The following is a 20,004-nucleotide window of genomic DNA, read 5'->3' as shown; positions in this document are numbered from 1 at the left end:
CAATTTGTTTCTCAGATTTTTGTATTTAGTTCAAATATTATTAAATTTTCAAATAAAAATTCAATGATAAAATTTTATTTATAAAGTAGTTAACTGAATTGACATATCCATCAAAGAAAGTGTTAATGCTTTCTGCCCTAAAGTAGTCTTTTAAAACACAAATGAGTGATGAGTCTGGCTAGTATGACATTAGTGTCATTTCAGTCTATATAATACAAACTTCAAAACATATCGATTCAACTTCAAAAGATGAATCCAAACCGTTCAAACCCATCTATTTCATTAGTTGTGTGTTACATACAAAATTTATAATTTTTTTTAATTTATTTAGTATCAAGTCAAGCAGTTAAATGTGCGAGCTTTTAAGTTACTTTTAATACATTCATTTTTTAATATTTTTTACCGCTTGATTTGATACTAAAATAACTAAAAAATATTTTAAAAAAATGCATGTAAACGCATCACTCATAAAGTAAATCGGTTTGAACAGTTTGAATTAGTCATTTGAAGTCTATCCAATCGATTTGAATTAGTCATATAACACCAATATCATACTAGCCGAACTCACAAGTGATTTTTTGCAGATATTATATAGTTGGTTGAGGTAACCTTTATCTCTCTTTTCAATATTTCTTTTTTACTATTTTTAAGACAGTAAGAAAATCCCTCGATCTACAAAATGATGAAATGTCAACATGGATGGTTTTTTTTTTTCTAATCTAAAAACTAACAAAAAGAATCTCAAAAGTACATTTTTTTTTAATAAAATTTCAATACTTAGATCACATTCAAGTATTCAACAACTCAAATTATTTGTTAAAATAAAAAAATAGTACAAAAAAAAGCAATAGATAGAAGAAATTATTTTCTTCCTCTATCTGCATTATGTGTGTGTGTTTGTGCATCAAGCTATTTTTCTTTTTCAGATGTGGATCTAACCCAATGACAGAATGGTATCCGGAAATAAGTTACAGATTTTTTTTATAAATAACATATAAAATAAATTATTTAAAAAAAATATAACATCACTTTTCTTGAACTTTCAGAAATAATATTTTTGATAAATATTGAAGCGGAATTGAATTGGTCCAATTCTGGTGAATAATTCAACGAATTACATATAACTTAAAAAATATGTGAAATAGACGCTCTAATAGTTAATATAATAACAATTAAAGGGATATTTTACAGGATTGGATTTTTATTTTATTTTTTGGAAATCTACCCAGATTTCCTTTCTTATTTCAGCAAATTTTTTTCCTTATAATAACAATTAAAGGGATGCTCCAGCAGTGATGGGTTTAATGGCTATGTTGACCATAATGTGTGTGTTTTTACAAGGCCAGGGAACAAAATGGCCCCTGACAATATTATCTTTTTTTTATCAAGAATCTTTCAAAAAAGACAATATTATATTTTAAACCAAAGAGTTGCAAATTAAGATTGCATTGCCTGAATTAATACTATCATCACATAGGTCAAAATATTTTGGTGGCTAATAATGGTCGTAATTTTTATTAACTGGTGATGTAAATAGATTTTAATTATTATTTTTTTACAAATATCATTTGGTATTCCATCAAAATTGTTTTATTTAAAGTAAATATACATCTAATTTCATCATTTTTAATTGTGCTTATTATTTACATGTTGTTTATCTCATCCATAATTTTGAATTTCAAAATTAGAATTTAGTAACGGTCATTACTATAATTATTGAATTAATTAATAACTATATCATTGGATCCTTGTTTAAATTCATTGTCAAAAATAATTTATTACAATCCTAAATAAAACTTCAGCAGAGATTTCTGTTAAAAAGCAATGAATGCACTTCAAATCAACGAAAAAAATTAACAAAAGAAAAGAAAAACATTGCTCATGCATGCATGTGCAACAATATCCTCTGCTAAATTTGGCCAAATAAAATGACACACCTTGTTCTCCGCCTAGAATCTAGCTAGCAACTATCATCCTGCCTATAAATCAAAATATCTTTAAAAATTAGACAAGAAAATTGCTCAAAATTATAACATAAAAATGGCGGAGTTCATCCGGAGGAAGTCGGGGTTGATCATGAAGGACTTCGAGGTGGTGGGGAAGAACCCCCCGGAGGAGGCGCAACGGCGATGGAGGGAGGCTGTAGGTGCTATTGTAAAAAACCGACGTCGTCGCTTCCGTAACATTCCCGACCTCGACCAACGCTCCACCACCCAGGCCAAGCTCACCCGCGTCAAGTCTAGGCGCCGTGAGACCCAGGTATATTCATGCATGTATATCTCCAGAGATGGATTTAGAGTATATGAATGAGATCAATTGACTTCCATTTATTTTTCTTTTTCAAAATTTGTGTGTCCGTGTATTATTTTTTATGTAGTTTAGAGTAAAATATTATGGTTATAGTAAAATTGACTCTCATATTTCATATGAAAAATTTATATGAATGACTTTTGACTCTCATAATTTAAAAGTTTGGGTCCATCTCGGTATGTTATCTTTTGCTTTTTTCAAAAGTTTAGTTTCTAATGTATGTATCTACATATGCGACAAAATTAATATAATGTGTTTAGTTATCAAAGTAAGGTATAAAGATATAGTACTAACCTGTGGATAAAATAGTATACTAAACCCAAAAAAAAAAATATATTATATATATATATAGTTTCAGAAAGGCAACAATGACTTGGATTTGACTCACCATATATGTAAGAATGCTTTTATCAGGAGAGAAAGAAGAGTGTAAAAAAAAGACATAAATTCAGATTAATTTTACCTGTTTGGATTTCAATCGTTGGTACTGGGTGCCTTTGCTTTGTTTTGAGACTCTGATCATACCTTACAAAATAAACAAAAAAAAGGGATTTATTTTAGAAAATTACTGGGCTTGCCCAAACTCGCCAGCTATTTAAAAAATATATAGGGAAAATAAAAGAGAAAACATTAACCCTTAACTTTCAAAGTGTTAACCTCAATAATCAAGCATTAACCCTCCAGTGGTTAAATATCAACTCATAATTTGTTTTCAAGTATACAACTATAAAACTTTGAACTTATATATGAAGTATCAAGTATCATAATCAACCATATGTTTTGTATAACATAGAAAGTGTAAAGTTTTAAAATTTTCTATGACATATTAATTTATATTCATCCGTTCAATTTATTTCTCTCTTTATTTATCTTGATTGAAGAACTCATGTATTAAACATTTGGTAAAGTATAAAGTGAGTCACGTGAAAATAACGATCGTAGTTTTCAGATTTTCTGTGATAATAAAAGCATAGTAATAAAAAATTAAACTGATAGTTATCGCAGTAAATCCGAAAACCGCAGGGTACCCTCTTGATGACAGTTAGCAATTATGTCCTGAAAAATTTTCTCAATTTATACCTCTTCTCCTATTTTCTTTTAGATACATAATTAAAATTATTTCTACCCATGCAGGAAAAACTTCGAGTCGCAATTTTAACGAAGGCCGCAGCTCTGACATTTATTGATGGTAAAGGTTTTCCTTTTTCAAACTAAAAAGAGAGGAAAAAAAAAAGTCCCTTTTACTCACCCTGGTCATAAATCAGAATATTTTTACTTATTTGCAGTTTACAGATACTGGTCAGAAATCAAATTTTGGTACCTCCTGAAATTGAATTCTATTATTGGCTGCATTTTTTAACCATGTATAAATAGAGAAAACATGTATATATGTATATTATCAGCATTATACTTGCCATAGTGAGATCTCATATTTATCTTTTACTGTAACTTTGATATCGAGTTCCTCATTAATTTTGACAAATTAAATTTCAAATTTGACACTTTTAAGTATAAAATTCAACAGCTGGTAAACCGAAATACCACCTAAGTGATGATGTCATCAGTGCTGGTTTTCAAATCTGCCCAGAAGAAATTTCCTCAGTTTCACGGGACCACAAGATCGACAGCCTGACAAAGCATGGGGGTATCTCAGGGATTTCACATAAACTAGGGGTTAACCTACAAAATGGCATCAAAACAAGCGAAGTTGAGATTCGGCAAGCCATCTTTGGCCGAAACCAATATGCAGAGAAGCCCCAGAGAAGTTTCTGGCAATTTCTCTGGGACGCATTTCAAGATCTAACCCTGGTAATTCTTATAATTTGTGCTGTGGTCTCTGTAACAGTCGGTTTTGCGAAAGAAGGATTCCCGAAAGGTTGTAATGATGGAATCGGCATCATTTTGACGATTTTTTTGGTTGTAACTATAACTGCAGTAAGTGATTATAAGCAATCATTGCAATTCAGAGATTTGGATAAAGAAAAGAAAAGGATATCAATGCAAGTGAATCGGGATGGATGCCGGCAAAAGGTGTCGATATATGAACTGGTAGTAGGAGATGTAGTGCACTTGTCAATTGGAGATCAGGTGCCGGCCGATGGGTTGCTTATATCAGGTTATAGTTTAGTAATTGATGAGTCTAGCCTGTCAGGAGAAAGTGAACCAGTGCCTATTTGCGAAAAGAACCCTTTCTTGCTTGGAGGGACTAAAGTGCAAGATGGGTCTGGTAAGATGCTTGTCACAGCAGTTGGCATGAGAACTGAATGGGGAAACATTATGGAGGCACTTAGCAGTGATGAGGAGGATGAGACGCCACTTCAGGTGAAATATAGTTGAAAATTTCAAGTTCTAATTTAGTATAATTACACTAAATCTCAAGTCCTAGTTGAATGCATATCTGATTCACAGACACGTGCATATCGGTATAGAAAATGAACTATGGTTAAAAAAATTGTATCAAGGTTTTAAAGAAAAGGAGAGTGTTTCATGATTTAGTTGAGTGAAGCTATGGTACTATGCATAGCACACATCGGTCCGCACTATGGATCATATTTTCATTTTCAAAGTTGAAATAGTCAATCCGAACCGCTCAACATAATCTTCATACAAAAATATACTTGGGAGGCCAAATTTTACATTTTTTACAATTTGTAAACTATTTTTTAGATATTTAGAAAATCACTACTTTCAAATGGTCCAGAATCTCTAGATCAATCGATTTTCTACATATCTAAAAATATTGTGATAAGATTCTAAAAAATATAAAATTCAACAATTTAGATCGATTGTTTGAACTTTGAAAATGGAGATAAGGGTCCATAGCACGGACCGATGTGCGCTATGCATAGTACTGTAGTCTCACCCATTTTAGTTAGCAATACAATCTCAAAGGATTACACACAAAAAATAAAAATAAAAAAATAAACAGTTACAACCATACTTCAGTATATATTATTTAAACAAATTCATAAACTAAGAACCCATCATAAATTTTGCCTAGCTGTACCATTTAGATGTCCAAACCTGTTATTTTATCAGTATCAAAATACTTGCCCCATTTATTTTTCTTTATAATTCTTGTCAATTTTCTATTTCTACCCAGATTAAAAATACCCTGTAACTAACTCCATCCTGTGTAGGTCAAATTGAATGGTGTGGCTACAATTATAGGAAAGATTGGGTTGGTTTTCGCAATCGTGACATTTATAGTGTTGATGGGACGCTTCATAGCCAGCAAAGCGATGCACTCGAGTCTAACCCACTGGTCTATTAATGATGCCATAACCATTTTGGATTTTTTTGCTATTGCGGTAACAATAGTTGTGGTAGCGGTACCAGAGGGGCTACCACTAGCAGTTACACTGAGTCTTGCATTTGCCATGCAAAGATTAATGGAAGAAAAGGCCCTTGTCAGACATTTAGCGGCATGTGAAACAATGGGGTCCGTAAGTTGCATTTGTACCGACAAAACTGGTACTTTGACAACAAACCATATGGTAGTAGATAAACTGTGGTTGTGCGAAATCAACAAGTCGGTACAAAGCAAAGATGTATTGAAAAGTTTGAAGGAAGCAGTTTCAGATAATGTATTTAATATACTTTATGAGGGTATTATTGAAAATTCCGCATCAGAAGTGGTGAGAAACAAAAATGGCACACACTGTGTAATGGGTACTCCAACTGAAACTGCACTGTTAGAATTTGCAATGGAATTGGAGAAATCTTTTCAAATCGAAGCAAATGAATGTAAGAAACTAAAGGTCGAGCCATTCAATTCGGATAAAAAGAAAATGTCAACTATAATTTCTTTACCGGACGGGCAGGCACGTGCGTTTTGCAAAGGTGCGTCTGAAATTGTTTTACAAATGTGTGATAAAATAATCGACAATGAAGGAAATGCGGGAGAAATGACTGAAGAACAGAAAAAGATGATATCAGAGGTAATTGATGCTTTTGCGTGTGATGCATTAAGGACACTTTGTGTTGCTTATAAAGATATCAGTTTAGAAAATGATAATGATATTAAAGGAGAAGAGATTGACATGCCCAATGACGGGTATACATTTATAGCACTATTCGGGATTAAAGACCCGGTAAGGCCAGGGGTTAAAGAGGCGGTAAAAACATGCCAAGAAGCAGGAATTATGGTGAGAATGGTAACAGGAGATAATATTAACACGGCAAAGGCAATTGCGAGGGAGTGTGGTATTTTTACAGATGGATTGGCAATAGAGGGACCAGAGTTTCGTAACAAAAGTCCAGAGGAGATGAAGGAGTTGATACCCAAAATTCAGGTTCATGATTTTATTCTTTAATTCTTTGGTACCCATTATTTTGTTTCTTTTATTTTAGTAAAAGTAACAAAAAATATCAATATTTTCTTTTATTTTTACTTATGTTTTTGTCAAGAAAATATTTGCTTCTATAGAATGGAATATGTAACTCAAATGACCGCAATTGTAAGTACAAGCCAAGCAAGGGAAATAACAAGTCAAAATGCAAAAAATTATACTCTACAGAATTGGTACATTTGATTAAATTTAATTATGTATTTGTTATACATCAAACATAGATTTGACCACACTTTTAAGCACAAGCCAAGTAAGGGATAGGACAAGTCAAAATGCAAATAATTATACTTTACAAAATAGTAGATTTGGTTCAATTTATCCTTGTATTTGTTTTACATCAAACGGAGATTTGGCTAAGGTTTGGTGACACCTAATTTACAGCACAGTTGTTTCATTTTATTGTAATAGAAATGGATTTTGGTACATAAATTCCAAGTACTTTTTAACTCTTTTTCTTTCTGTAAAATAAATGTTTAGGTGATGGCAAGATCTTTGCCTCTGGATAAACACACACTAGTGACAAATCTGAGGAAAATGCATGACCAAGTTGTGGCAGTTACTGGTGATGGAACAAACGATGCACCTGCATTGCACGAGGCCGACATAGGGCTTGCCATGGGCATTGCTGGTACAGAGGTATGTACCAGCTTAATGTACCGGTGACTTTATCATTGTCTTGGGAGCTTCATTCAGTTATCAAATTTAACCGCAAGATTACTATTAGGGGTGTCAATGACACCTTTATCCATTTACCCAACCCGTACCGTATTTGATAAGACCAGTACGGATAAGATATTTTTTTCTTTTAACTTATCGGGTACTAGTAAAGACTATTACATGCTCGTTATCCTATCCAGCAATTATTAAAATAAAAATTATAATTATATAGAGATGATGAATGGCATGATATAGTTTTATTCATGGCTTATATATATCCATTCAATGGCACCCTTTTATCTGTTTACCCAATCCGTACTGTATTCAATAAGACGGATATGGGTGAGGTTTTTATTAGTTTAGCTTATTGGGTACGGGTAAGGGTAAAAAAAAATTTCCGTTAACATAACAAGTAAGCGTATGAAAATGCTTCCACCTAACCCATTGCGTACCCGTTGACACCCCCGAATTACTACTCTAGGAATGTCCTATTCAATTAAATGGCATGAAATGTGCAGGTGGCAAAGGAGAATGCAGATGTGATAATAATGGATGACAATTTCACAACGATTACAAACCTCGCTAAATGGGGTCGATCAGTTTATATAAACATCCAGAAATTTGTGCAGTTTCAGCTCACAGTAAATGTAGTAGCTCTTGTGGTTAACTTTGTCTCTGCTTCCATAACAGGTACAGGAGATCCTTACACCATACCTATTATTGTATTTTTGCAATAAGCTAAATTTCACAGATCAGTTTTAATTACAAATAAGAGTGAGGCTATGTACTATGTGTAACAATGGTCTGTACTTTGGATCAATATCTCCATTTACAAAGTTCAAATAGTCGATATGCATTGTTCAACATGATCACCATATGAAAATGTACTTGCACATCATATTGTACATTTTTTAGAATTATGTTAACATTCGTTTAGATAGGTAGCTAGAAAATCACTTGATCTAAAGATTCTAGACTATTCAAAAGTAGTGATTTTCTACCTTCATAAAAAATAGTAAAAAAATTAAAAATATAAAATTTAGTTTGCAAGTACATTTTTATAAGAAGATTATGTTGGACGGTTCAAATCGATTGTTTGAACTTTGAACCAATATGCACTATGCATACTACCATAGCCTCACTCTAAAAATAATGGATATTTCACGAACTTTCTCCATGGAAACTTAAAGAAAAAAAAATCACTCAACATATTAAAAAGTTAATCATCAAGATACCAACTTGAGAACTTTCTTCACTAAAATGCCACTCAGAATCTCATTTTTTTTCTCACTTGTCTGGAAATTTATCTAAATCACAGGAAGTGCTCCTCTCACAATAGTGCAGTTGCTCTGGGTCAACCTTATCATGGACACACTAGGCGCACTGGCATTGGCAACGGAACCACCAAATGAGGAACTCATGAAAAGGCCACCTGTTTCGAAATTAGACGACTTTATCACCAAGACCATGTGGCGCAACATCATTGGTCAGAGCATGTATCAGCTCATTGTGCTTGGCGTTCTGATCATCACAGGAAAGCACCTTCTGGGAATAAACGGTTCAGATGCTGATCAAACGTTGAATACATTTATCTTCAACTGTTTTGTTTTTTGCCAGGTACATTATAATTTGCATATTACACCCTTGTTTGCTACTTTAACTTTTCTTTTCTTTTGGGGTAAACCATATCCAATGTTTTTTAAGATACAAAGTTAAATTATGAGGTTAACATAAAAGAATAGATCAATTTAGGTTCCCAGTTCTGGCTTTCTTAAAATATTGTTAACCTCTCATATTACTCAGCAATGCAATAAAAGTTTGCTTTAATAAGCAAAAGATCAAAAGAACAAAAAGTTACCTTAAAAAAAAAAGAAAGAAAGAACCTTTATGATTTTGATTCTGCATATAATTAAGTGTGCATATGCAAATCGTGCTAGTTAGTTAAGTTCAAGCACCAACATACAGCTGGTAAGTAAATGAATGCACTGAAATTCGGTCTCTAACTAGGCTCAGTTTCTGACAGAGGTACCTAAGCTATTTCTTCATTCTAATGCATCCATACAACAGGTATTTAACGAAATCAACAGCCGTGAAATAGAGAAGATTAACATTTTCAAAGGGATGTTCAACAGCTGGATTTTCTTAGGTATCATTCTTTCAACAGTGATTTTCCAAGTAATTCTCATAGAATTTCTTGGGGATTTTGCAAATACCGTCCCGTTAAGCAGTCCCCTATGGTTATATAGTATTTTAATTGGATCTGTAAGCTTAATCACCGGTGCAATCTTGAAGTGTATTCCGGTTGTTTCTGACGGAAATGGTGAATCAGGCCATGATGGATACGAACCAATTCCTTCTGGTCCTGATTCAGTTTAACCAGCTATATTTTTATTATTGCCTCAGTAACTTTAAAATGGATTAGTAGGAGACATTTCTCCTAAACCAGTTGTAAATTTGGCTTAGATTTTAGAGGCTCAATTAATTGTATTTTCTTTCAGTTTTGTTTCTTTTATAGAGATTTTAGTTTAATCCTATGGCTGGTTGTAGCCCCAAACTTTTAGCAAACAATTTCTGTCTTCTTGAAGAATTACTGTTCTTTAAATGGAAAGTTTCAATATCAATTATCTTCAATTTACTTTCATTTTCATTTATGGAACTTTCAAAATAGACTTGCATGATGTCTAGCATTGATTTTAATATGATTTTGTATTCATGAACATATTAAAATCATTTGCGTTCAATCAAGTTCAAAAGTAAATTAAAAATTGAAAGAGGAAACTCATTCGCACTTTAAACAAAGGAAGCTTGCATTTCCAGAGCATAGAGGTAAAGAGCTTATGGTTTCTAGTTTCTTATTTTTTTCTCAACTCTCAACCACTCTACAGACTTCCTAAATCAAACGAACTAAAAAGTTTCTAACATAGAGATAAATCAAGAGATGAAAAAAATTACAAACCACCAGAACTTCTATGCCTATTTACAAATAGCTTGTTTACGTCTTCTGTGACCACATTGCTCCTGCCAACCAAAAAATAAAGAAAAACATCTTAATAAGATATAAATGTGAGATTGCAAGACATCTGGCTTACATATAACTATTTGTTTGTGAATAAATGATATAAGAAAAAAGGCACCAAATTCCACATGAAATCATTTGAATTCCCAGAACAAATTGAATCAACCTGCCAGTCAGCTGTGGTGGGACTAGCGTCCCTGCTGAAGGTGCACGAATATTCCTCAAAGGTGCTACTGATGATTGGGTCCCACCTCTTGGGAATTTATGTTGTGAAGGTACCACACCATTTCCACTGGATTCTCTTTTTCTAGATCCATTTTGAGGAGATGAAAGTAGAAACTCTGCATCAGGGAGTTCGTCGAGTGACGGTAAGGTTGAAGTCGGTACAGTATTTGATGAGCGAGTTGGTGCAGTACTTGATGAGGGAACTGCTACAGTATCTGACGATGTCAGCACAGGGTTTCTGGGAAGGTGATACATGATACATTAGCAAGGACTTCAACCTAAAGCTCGGTATCAGATTTGCATTTACTCAGTAATTGCAAATCCCTGTTTACTGGTTGGTTCAAATCAAATTTTTTTCGGTTTGCATAATTACAATCAAAATATCTAAAAAAAACTGAATTGAATTGAAACCTAAATGAGGTAAACCAAACTTAAATATGGTTACACTGAGTATGAAGAATTCAGTTTAGAAGCCAAAACATGAATACTAACTTACTAATTACTATTAACATGAGTAGTATTGCTATAATGCTATTCTAACGTAACATTTACTAATATGTCGGTTTATTTAATTTATTGCAATTCTATCTTTCAATTGTCAAATCCGAACAGAAACCCAAACACCGAAATACTAATATTTTTAAATCAAACCAAACCAAATAAGCCAGAAAACTGAACCATTGTAAGCAAAAGAAATATGGTTCGGTTAAAACCAAATTAACCAAAGCAATCAAGCATCCGTATTTGCAAAAGAACACCCGATATTTGACCTATATTTATGGGTCATTTGCAGAAAACAACCAGCCTATAAAGTAATTTACAACATTTTTTAATGTCCTGGTCATAAAGAATCACTACAAAATCCCTGTTATTGAATGAATAGACAAGTATGCATAAAAATCTGAAAGCACAAATTCAGGTTTCAGGCACAGCATAGCAAATGACTCAGATTTCCATTATTGGAACCAAGGATTGCAGTTCCAATATAGGAACTCAACAAGTACAACACAATGATGCTTTTGTACTAATGGCACTTTCTATTGCAAAATCAAGCCAAACTGAGCTATATTCAACCTCAATTAATCCTCTATGACCGCTGTATTATGTTCTCACTGGACCTCAATTTAATAAAAAATTCAACAAGAAAGGGATGATTTTAGATCGCCTTGGAGTGCTTACTCGTCTGGTTGGGGGAGAGGCGGAGTCGCTGCCGTTGGCGGCGGAGAGGTGGTGAAGGGTGGAGCTTGTCCGGTCGGATTGTTCTCTGTCGCCTCTTCATCCGAATCTGACGAATCGTATTCTACTAGAGACATCATTTTAGATTTTCGCGGTTTCGCCCCTTTTCTTTTCTTTTCTTTTCTTTTGGTTCCTTTGTTGTCAAGCTTGGATTTAAAAGCACTCAATGAAAGGCGCAGATTAGCAAGTCTGAACAAGGTCCGGAGGGAGAACTGGAGAAAGGTGAAGAATTCATGTAATCTAAGGTACCTCAAATTTTGAGTTTGAATTCAGACCGTCCGATCTACTTTGGCACGTATTAATGCGTTCCCATGCATTCCATCTCAGGCCGGATTGGCCCGGATTCTGATCGAATGGTGTTGATCTAAACTCAAAATTTGTGTTACTTCAGGTTATCCGGATTTGTCAGAAAGGTTAAAAAGGGTTTATGGCTTCTACCAGTTCTGACCTCAGTACTAGCCTCTGCAGTTGCGTGTAATTTGAATTGAATTTTTTTTTCTAATAGAGTAGCAAAATAGTTTTGGTGTTTTGGTGGGCCGAACAGCCCGCTCTAGCTATTTCCATTAGCCCAGCATATGCCCATGACTCTATTGGGCCGAACAGCGCGGGTACAATAACTTAGCTAATTGCAACTTGCAAGGGGAAAATGCAGCAGGAGAGTAGCTTCCGTAATCTCCGTTCGTCTAGATTGCATCAATAACATATCAGATTCCAAAAAGAGAAATTAGCATCTGTGATTAAGAAAATCACTCGTGTTCATCAGAACAGCCTGTTTTAGATCAGACAAAACAGAATTCTATATCAGGGACTTACTACTGAAAACATCTATAATAGTCGATACGAATTTAAATCTCAACAATATGGATAGTTATTTGAATAAATAACAAAATAACAAAATATCAATACAACTTTAACTAAAGGCATGCAATCCACGTTGACACAATTAATAAGTTATATAAAGATACAAAAAGACACGTATCTGCTCTGTTTCCCTCAAAACACTGCACTAGATCATAAAAAGGGCAAAAAAAAAACAAAGTCTCACACAATGTGATACACTACAAATCAAGTCTAAACACCAATCCAAAATCTGGCCCCACCGACAGGAGCTAGGGGTAAGAAAAGGCAAAAGAAGAACAATGCTTTTCAACCAGTCAATCAGCGTCTCCTCATGCCTCGGCCACCGCGACCACGCATACCAGGGCCCCCACGGCCAGCCATTGCACTAGCAGCTGCCTCACCTTGTGCACTCTCAGACTGACATAGTTCATTAATAATTAAGAAATTTAACAAAAACGAAGAGGTGGGCTACCATGCTTTGGGAAGTAAATGTTTTACTTTCCGCCCATATTTTGTGATTTCAAAGTCCAAACATTCGATTTGAACCGTTAAACATGATCTCAATATTATAATGTACTTGGAGTTGCAATTTTTGGAAACAATTTAGTATTTTTTTTATATTTTTTGCAAAAAAAAATTATGGTCCATAATTTTCCAAAAAACAGTGATTTTCAAAAAAATTTAAAAATTAGTAAAGAATTCCACAAAAATGTAAAATTTGATCTCCAAGCTCATTTCAATATGCATATCATGTTGAACTGTTCGGATTGACTATTTGAACTTTGAAAAATAAGATATGGGGGGGGTAAAACAGCCTCTTTACTTCCCAAAGCACAGTACCTCAAAAAGAAAACAGTAACAGCAATAACACGGGTCTGTTTACAAAGTTGTACCTTAGGGTTCTTTACAGTTTCATCCACGCTCAAAATAAGACAGGAAGCTTCAGTGGCAGCATTTATAGCGTTTATCTGAAACAGGTGAAAAAGATACGCACATTCTTTTTACAAAATTTTGAAACAACAAAGCAGGAAACACTATAAACCAATAAATTAATAAATAAACTGTACCTTTACTACGGCAGGTTCCCACACAAAGTTGGCATATGAATCAGCTATTCCACCTGTAGTTATGTCAACTCCATAGTTTGCGCCTTCACCTGTCATTACAATATGATTAGTAAATAAATATCAATAACATCAAGAAAACTGCAATAATGATGAGTGAGGCTATGGTACTATGCATAGTGCAGATTGGTCCGTAGTATGGATCAATGTTTTTGTTTCCAAAGTCCAAATAGTCAGTTTGAACTGTTCAGCGTGATTTCCACATGAAATATACTTGCGGACTAAATTTTATGTTTTTTTAGAATTATTTTTACTATATTTTTAGATAGGTAGAAGATAACTACATTTGAATGGTCTATAATCTTTAGATCCAAGTTATTTTTTACCTATCCAAACAAATAATAAAAAAATTATAAAAACTGTAAAATTCGATCTACAAATAAATTTTCATATGTTCCTCATGATGAACGGTTCATATCGATTGTTTGGACTCTGAAAATGGAGATAGATCCATAGTACAGACCCATATGTGCTATGCAATAGTACCATAGCCTCACTCAATAATGATTATAATAATCATGCAAAATGATGATGTTTTATATCAAAGAAATCAACCAGATGCATGTTTCTGTCGGAGCTTGTTGAGCACATCAGTTGCATCAAACCCAGCATTGTCACAGAGTTGGCGTGGGATAACCTGATAAATCATGAATCCGCTATAAGTTGCTTAAGGCAGTGTTAAAGCATTACCAACTTCAGAAATCAAATCACAGTGCGTAAAGTACCTCAAGGGCTTTGGCATATGCATTAATAAACAACTGGGACTTCCCAGCAATTGTGCGGGCATGCTGTCTCAGGTACTTGCTTATCTCCATCTGACAACAAAACAATAAAAAATCATTTTCTTTCAAGAGAAAATGCACATGCCCTACAAACTATAAAATTTACAGAGCATATATTTGCATACATCAATAGCACCTCCACCGGGCACCACGGTCGAATTTTTCACAGCTCTTCTGACGATCATAATGGCATCATGGAGACTCCTTTCAGCTTCCTCAATAAACTATATCATCGATATATTCATAATATAATTAGTCAAACAAAAGTAACAAGTAATCCAAGTACTTCGATTATAATTCTTGAAACAACACCACACCTGATCAGCACCGCCACGAAGAACTATTGTAGCAGTCTGGCCAGAGGGACACCCACTAAAAATGTTGAACCTCTCATTACCGACTTGTTTTTCCTCAAAAACTTCACATGTGCCAAGAACCTTATATCAACAATAAAAAAAACACCACTTATTAGATCCAAGTTCAATCACATCCTATACACACTGAAAAGAAATTGATATGGTAGAGGCAACCTTTCTCCTACTAACTTATATTATAAAAATAAAGAACAAATCCAATAGCAACTAAAAACAACTAAATTAAGCATTCCTGTAAGGTGCCTTTTGAAAAAATAGGGGGGAAATACTGGTAAAAACAAATGATAGTTCACTCTGATTTTCCTTGTACATGATATTTTTAAAATTACAGCGAAATAGAATTCTAAATTTTTCCTAAATAATAACCTCATCAATGACATTATTGACAGATGTCTGGACGGTCCCACCAGTAGCAGCAGCAACCCGTTGCAGATCCTCCTCTGCTACACGGCCAGCACAGAATATATCTCTATCGGCAAAATACTGTTTTGTAAATTACAACTTCATTAGTTATCTCACTAATTCAACCACCATCAGAGACTTGCTGTGCACTTGTAATATAATCACTACAAAATCTAAAATCAAACTTGGTGAATACTAGTGATAGTCATTACATTTTTGGTCCCACTTTGTGTAATGGTAACATTTTTTCAGGAATAAGGACGGAATAAATACCTGAGTCGCCAGGTCACCAATTGCTAATCTCGATAGCACTATCTTAGCACCACTTTGCACACATTTATCTAGCTTGTCATAGATTATATTCCACTCAGCATCAACAATAGACTGGTATTGCAAAGGATCTGACAATCTAGAAAGCAAAATAGTAATAATAATAAATCACAGTTTCAACTAAAGAAGCGACTACCATAAAGAAAGTATGTTTGTTGAGAAAAGGGGTTAAACCTTACCTAATTTCAGCATTTTCTTTTTCTGACTTCAATTCTAGCTCTATATTCAGTACTAATATCTTCGGATTTAAGAACTTCTTAGGCTGTTGCTCGAACCCGGCATAAGAAAATGTCTTTTTAAAGGCAACACCTTTCACTAAAAATGAATCGCGCATGGTACCACCAGGAACCTGAAGAAAAGAACACAAATAGATATACACAGTTGAGTTAGACTGCAAATGTACAAAAACTTAAGTAATCCCCCCTTTGAAATATCACTGTCTATTAAGGTAAACTGCACAATTTTTCCCCTATGAAGAATCTGAAATAAAAAAATAAACTGAGCAGGGTTCACATGTTTCCATGGTGCCTCCACTATGCTCCATATTCAAATTTTAATAGTTCAAAATTCAAAACTCACATAAAAAAATTAACCGTTAGATGTGACCTACACTTTTTCTACATGCTCATTTAAAATCATGACATTGTTTTTATGAGGCATCAAGCTTGTAAGCATCAGCTGACAATGTAAATTTCTCAAGTTCTTGGTTCCCGCCAAACAAGTCCAAAGGACATGATTTTTTTTATGTAGCGGAAGTAATATAAGATCACATCAAGCAGTTTTATTGTGTCATTTGAGTTTTGGAATTCTTGTTATTTATGAATTAAAAAGTGGAAGCATAATGAAGACATGAAAAAATGAGACATTTGAATCAACTTAAATTGATATGATAAAACAGAAGCACGTATCAGATACAAACCTCCTCTCAAGCCAATCAATCAACCTGAATCTCTGACAGCCTGACACACATGGACTGGTACCAGATGTAACATTTAATTTACTATATCAAAACCTAAGAAAGTATTTACTCGGTAACTAATCGTGTATCAGAGATAATTTGGACAGTACTAGAACACAAAACCTAAATATCAAACCACAGATCATATAAATCCTAGGTGACATATACCTTCTTCATGCCAATAAGATTAAGCCTATCATCATCTCCAATGGCAAGAACGGCATCAACCACCATAGAGGCAAAAAACTCTTTCTCTCCGCCGATCAGCTTCGAAGAAAGAGTTGTTGCAGCACATTTAGACAAGAGTTGTTTCTTCTCCTCCAGGCTCTTCCCTTCTATGCTTACAGCCAATTCCTCTATCTTTTTTAATGCCTTAAAAAAAATGAAATTCACATAGATAATTAATATCAAAAGGCTGTTCCACAAAACTATTCTTTCCTCACTTAGCTCTCATTTTCTGTAAATGATGCATAAGAAAATACTCTAGATAACATTGCAAGTTAGAGTAGCATAGTCAAATATAATAACAGGTTAATAATTTTCATAAAGTTGCATGATATAATGGTTGCAACACATTTCAGAAGACAGCAGCTTATACAGACATAAAGAGCAGTAACCCTGACCTTTTTCATCAAAGTAGCTTATAGCCAAATTAAAAAAATATATATGCCAAATCCTACTGCTCATTTAAAAAATTAAAAGATATATATAACATAGTAAAATAATAAATTTGGTAAAGAAAAATAAATATAGCAAGATGAGCAAACCATAGTGGAGGCAATACGATAGCTCCTTATGATGTTGTGGGGGTGAACTCCATCCTCTATAAAAGGTTTTGCCTCCTTGAGAAACTCTGCGGCAAGAAGCACCACAGTGGTGGTCCCATCACCAACCTAAAAAATATTTAAAATTTAAAAATTGTAACAAAAAAGTAATGTTATCAATGGTGTAAATGTGTAATTACTGGGTTTACTCAGAACTTGTGGCAAATGCGAAATCAGCAAAACACAAATCAAAGGATTACAGAAAGAGCCCCTAGTTTCCAGTATTTTGTGAAAAAATTAAACCCTATCTAAGTAATCATATCAAAAGACGAAAGATACAAGTCTACCAGTTAATTGAGTTTTTCTTCAAACAATGTGAAGATACAGACCGTAATAACTAAGAAAAGTATGTTCTAGTGCAAATTTCCCTGTATCAAAAGTATAAATCTGCACTCACCTCAGAATCCTGTGATCTGGCAATATCAGCTAATATTTTAGCAGCTGGATGCACTATATCTAACAATTTCATTATTGTGGCACCGTCATTTGATATTGTGGTGTTGCCTTTGTCATCATGCACCAATTTGTCCATACCACGGGGCCCCAGGGTTGTTCGCACAGTATCTGCCACAGCTGTACATGCATTTATGTTGCTTATGAGTTGCCCCTTACCTTGTGCCGTGTCTGTACCCTCTTTCAGGAGTATTATTTGAGGTTGCTACAGTATTAAAAAAATGTTTTAGTACATGCATCTACGGTGCTTCAAATATCATATATAATTCATACCCACTTTCAGGAGTATTATTTGAGGTTGCTAAAATATAAAAACAAAAAAAATTGTTTTAGTACATGGATCTATAGTACTTCAAATACCATATATAATTTTATACAGATGCTGATTTTTTTCCTAGACATTGTCTTGGAGAGCGAGATCAAAGACGGGTCTTTGGTGCAAGTGAGATTTGATGGCAGTTAGTTTTCACAAATACTCAATGTTCTTCACTAAATGTACAATTTGAAGATAGGCTAAGTTCTATCCAGAAGCATCTGTACGGATCTTAATTAATGCTAAAGCTGCACTGAGGTTTAGGGTTTACATTTGGTAAAAGGAATCTAACAGAATAGCAACTTGATTCTAAAACAGCAATAATAATGATAATAAGTGGAATACATGCATGAAGATCATAAAACAAAGGAGGAGTGAAATAGTAACAGCTTGAGATTATACATTTCCCAATCCAAGATACACCGAGTAAAAGATCACTCAACTAAAACCTTGAACCGAGGAGCAAAAGCAAAACTTCCTTTGGTGCACACAGTGTACGATCTCAACGACGAGTCGCTAGATCAAAACACCACGAAGGCCACTTGAGATCCGATTTCAGAAAAACAGAGAAAGACAGAGAGAAAGAGAGACTTACCATCATGGACGCCATTGGAGGCGAGGCGAGAAGATTGCACGCAAAAGAGAGGGTTTACTGTCGATAGGAAGCTTGTAAGAACCAAAAGAAAGTCGGAAAGAAAGAGAAGGGGTTTTGAGAGAAGTTTCTAGCGAAGCCTTTTGGTTTTGGCGGCCATGGCGAATGCCTCGCGTCTTAGGGCTATAAACGGGTCGGGTCTGAATGCCATCCTTTGACCCGTTAATAAAAACCTAAATGGGCCTTATTATTTAGTGGGCCTTTGATTGGAGAATAGTAGTCATTGGCCCATTTCCTCTTCAACTCCCTTGAAAATGGGTAACGATTTTAACAGGGCGTTTTGACTTCATGCAGAGCACGAACCATATGCAGCGTTGTTTCGATTCTATAGTTAATGCGCTGCATGAAGCGAAAACTACACTGTTAAAATCTTTAACCCTTGAAAATATCGATTTAATGTATGCTCATTTTCATCTATACCCTTTTAAAATGAGAATTTTTTTCATACGTTGACAAGACAATACCATGTCCTCAGTAACTTTACTATCGGCTCCTTTTATTTTTTTTTTGTTGCGTCTTTCCCGGACCGGAGTATTCCATTTAATGCATAAGTTTTCTGAAATTAATAGTAATATTTTTCGATGCAATAACAGTTTGAATCAGTGCAAAAGATGAATATAAATTAAGCACAGTTTTCAATAGTATTGTTAATTGTTAAGCTACCATAGCAAAAGACAGCATTAATAGCAACTAAGCTTTCAACATTATTGATAATTGACTACTAATTGTTTTTTTGGGAAGAACAGTGAAAACTAGAAAATTATACAGTGATGGACGGCTGAGATCAAACATCAATTGTGAAAATAAATGCAAACATGGGCGAGATATGGAATTCACGTTGCTTCTTGTAGATTTCTAACAGAAGAAAATAAATCCAAAATTCCATATCTTGTTCCTTCTATTGAATTCGGGATCCTAAAAAAATATTCAACATGCAACCAATTAGAGTAAATGAACTCTTTGATTCTCTATATTTTCCTTTCTCCATGTACCAAACACAATGTGAAATAAATATGTTGCTATTTCTTGAAAATAACAGGAATCTGTTATTTCGATTTTAATTGTTCAATTTTTTTTTATGTACGAATTCTAATAAAATAAGTTTTTCATGCACAAATCTCAACAAATATCAACGAATTAGAATAACATATTCTTG

The 20,004-nt window shown here is 34.1% G+C and overlaps 3 protein-coding genes across 3 annotated transcripts; 1 reads left to right on the top strand and 2 right to left on the bottom strand.

Moving 5' to 3' along the window:
* Nucleotides 1-1,956: 1,956 nt before the first annotated feature.
* LOC144554138 (calcium-transporting ATPase 1, plasma membrane-type-like) lies at nt 1,957-9,974 on the top strand. The gene is made up of 8 exons (XM_078302387.1): nt 1,957-2,259; nt 3,445-3,499; nt 3,836-4,632; nt 5,451-6,605; nt 7,140-7,298; nt 7,838-8,009; nt 8,638-8,936; nt 9,387-9,974. Exons 1-8 carry the CDS (start codon nt 2,041-2,043, stop codon nt 9,693-9,695), a joined length of 3,165 nt encoding a protein of 1,054 aa, XP_078158513.1. The 5' UTR covers nt 1,957-2,040; the 3' UTR covers nt 9,696-9,974.
* Nucleotides 9,975-10,108: 134 nt separating this feature from the next.
* LOC144554143 (uncharacterized) lies at nt 10,109-12,014 on the bottom strand. The gene is made up of 3 exons (XM_078302397.1): nt 11,740-12,014; nt 10,502-10,798; nt 10,109-10,337 (listed from the first exon to the last, which is right to left on the bottom strand). The coding sequence occupies exons 1-3, from the start codon at nt 11,874-11,876 to the stop codon at nt 10,268-10,270; spliced, it is 504 nt and encodes a 167-aa protein (XP_078158523.1). The 5' UTR covers nt 11,877-12,014; the 3' UTR covers nt 10,109-10,267.
* A 667-nt stretch (nt 12,015-12,681) lies between these two features.
* LOC144554140 (TCP-1/cpn60 chaperonin family protein) lies at nt 12,682-18,957 on the bottom strand. Its single transcript, XM_078302392.1, has 14 exons — nt 18,792-18,957; nt 17,828-18,088; nt 17,374-17,499; nt 16,775-16,978; nt 15,828-15,997; nt 15,592-15,727; nt 15,283-15,399; nt 14,860-14,979; nt 14,668-14,766; nt 14,486-14,575; nt 14,316-14,397; nt 13,704-13,792; nt 13,530-13,604; nt 12,682-13,053 (listed from the first exon to the last, which is right to left on the bottom strand). The coding sequence occupies exons 1-14, from the start codon at nt 18,804-18,806 to the stop codon at nt 12,955-12,957; spliced, it is 1,683 nt and encodes a 560-aa protein (XP_078158518.1). The 5' UTR covers nt 18,807-18,957; the 3' UTR covers nt 12,682-12,954.
* Between the last annotated feature and the right edge of the window lie 1,047 nt (nt 18,958-20,004).

This window comes from Carex rostrata, chromosome 5 (assembly GCF_964058835.1).
Source record: "Carex rostrata chromosome 5, lpCarRost1.2, whole genome shotgun sequence".
In the NCBI taxonomy this organism is placed as follows: domain Eukaryota; kingdom Viridiplantae; phylum Streptophyta; class Magnoliopsida; order Poales; family Cyperaceae; genus Carex; species Carex rostrata.
Note: the sequence above shows the minus strand (reverse complement) of the source record. Positions and strands in the feature narration are given on the sequence as shown.

Bases quoted from the DNA above. Each gene is read 5' to 3' on its own strand.
- LOC144554143 (XM_078302397.1), bottom strand. From the start codon at position 11,876: ATGATGTCTCTAGTAGAATACGATTCGTCAGATTCGGATGAAGAGGCG. The intron at 10,799-11,739 runs GTAAGCACTCCA...TCACCTTCCCAG, and splicing joins CCTCTCCCCCAACCAGACGA to AAACCCTGTGCTGACATCGT. The intron at 10,338-10,501 runs GTTGATTCAATT...TTTGGTTGGCAG, and splicing joins CCACCACAGCTGACTGGCAG to GAGCAATGTGGTCACAGAAG.
- LOC144554140 (XM_078302392.1), bottom strand. The intron at 14,767-14,859 runs GTGTGGTGTTGT...TCGATGATATAG, and splicing joins TTCGTGGCGGTGCTGATCAG to TTTATTGAGGAAGCTGAAAG. The intron at 14,398-14,485 runs GTACTTTACGCA...ATGATTTATCAG, and splicing joins CATATGCCAAAGCCCTTGAG to GTTATCCCACGCCAACTCTG.
- LOC144554138 (XM_078302387.1), top strand. From the start codon at position 2,041: ATGGCGGAGTTCATCCGGAGGAAGTCGGGGTTGATCATGAAGGACTTC. The intron at 3,500-3,835 runs GTAAAGGTTTTC...AAAATTCAACAG, and splicing joins AGCTCTGACATTTATTGATG to CTGGTAAACCGAAATACCAC. The intron at 6,606-7,139 runs GTTCATGATTTT...ATAAATGTTTAG, and splicing joins AGTTGATACCCAAAATTCAG to GTGATGGCAAGATCTTTGCC.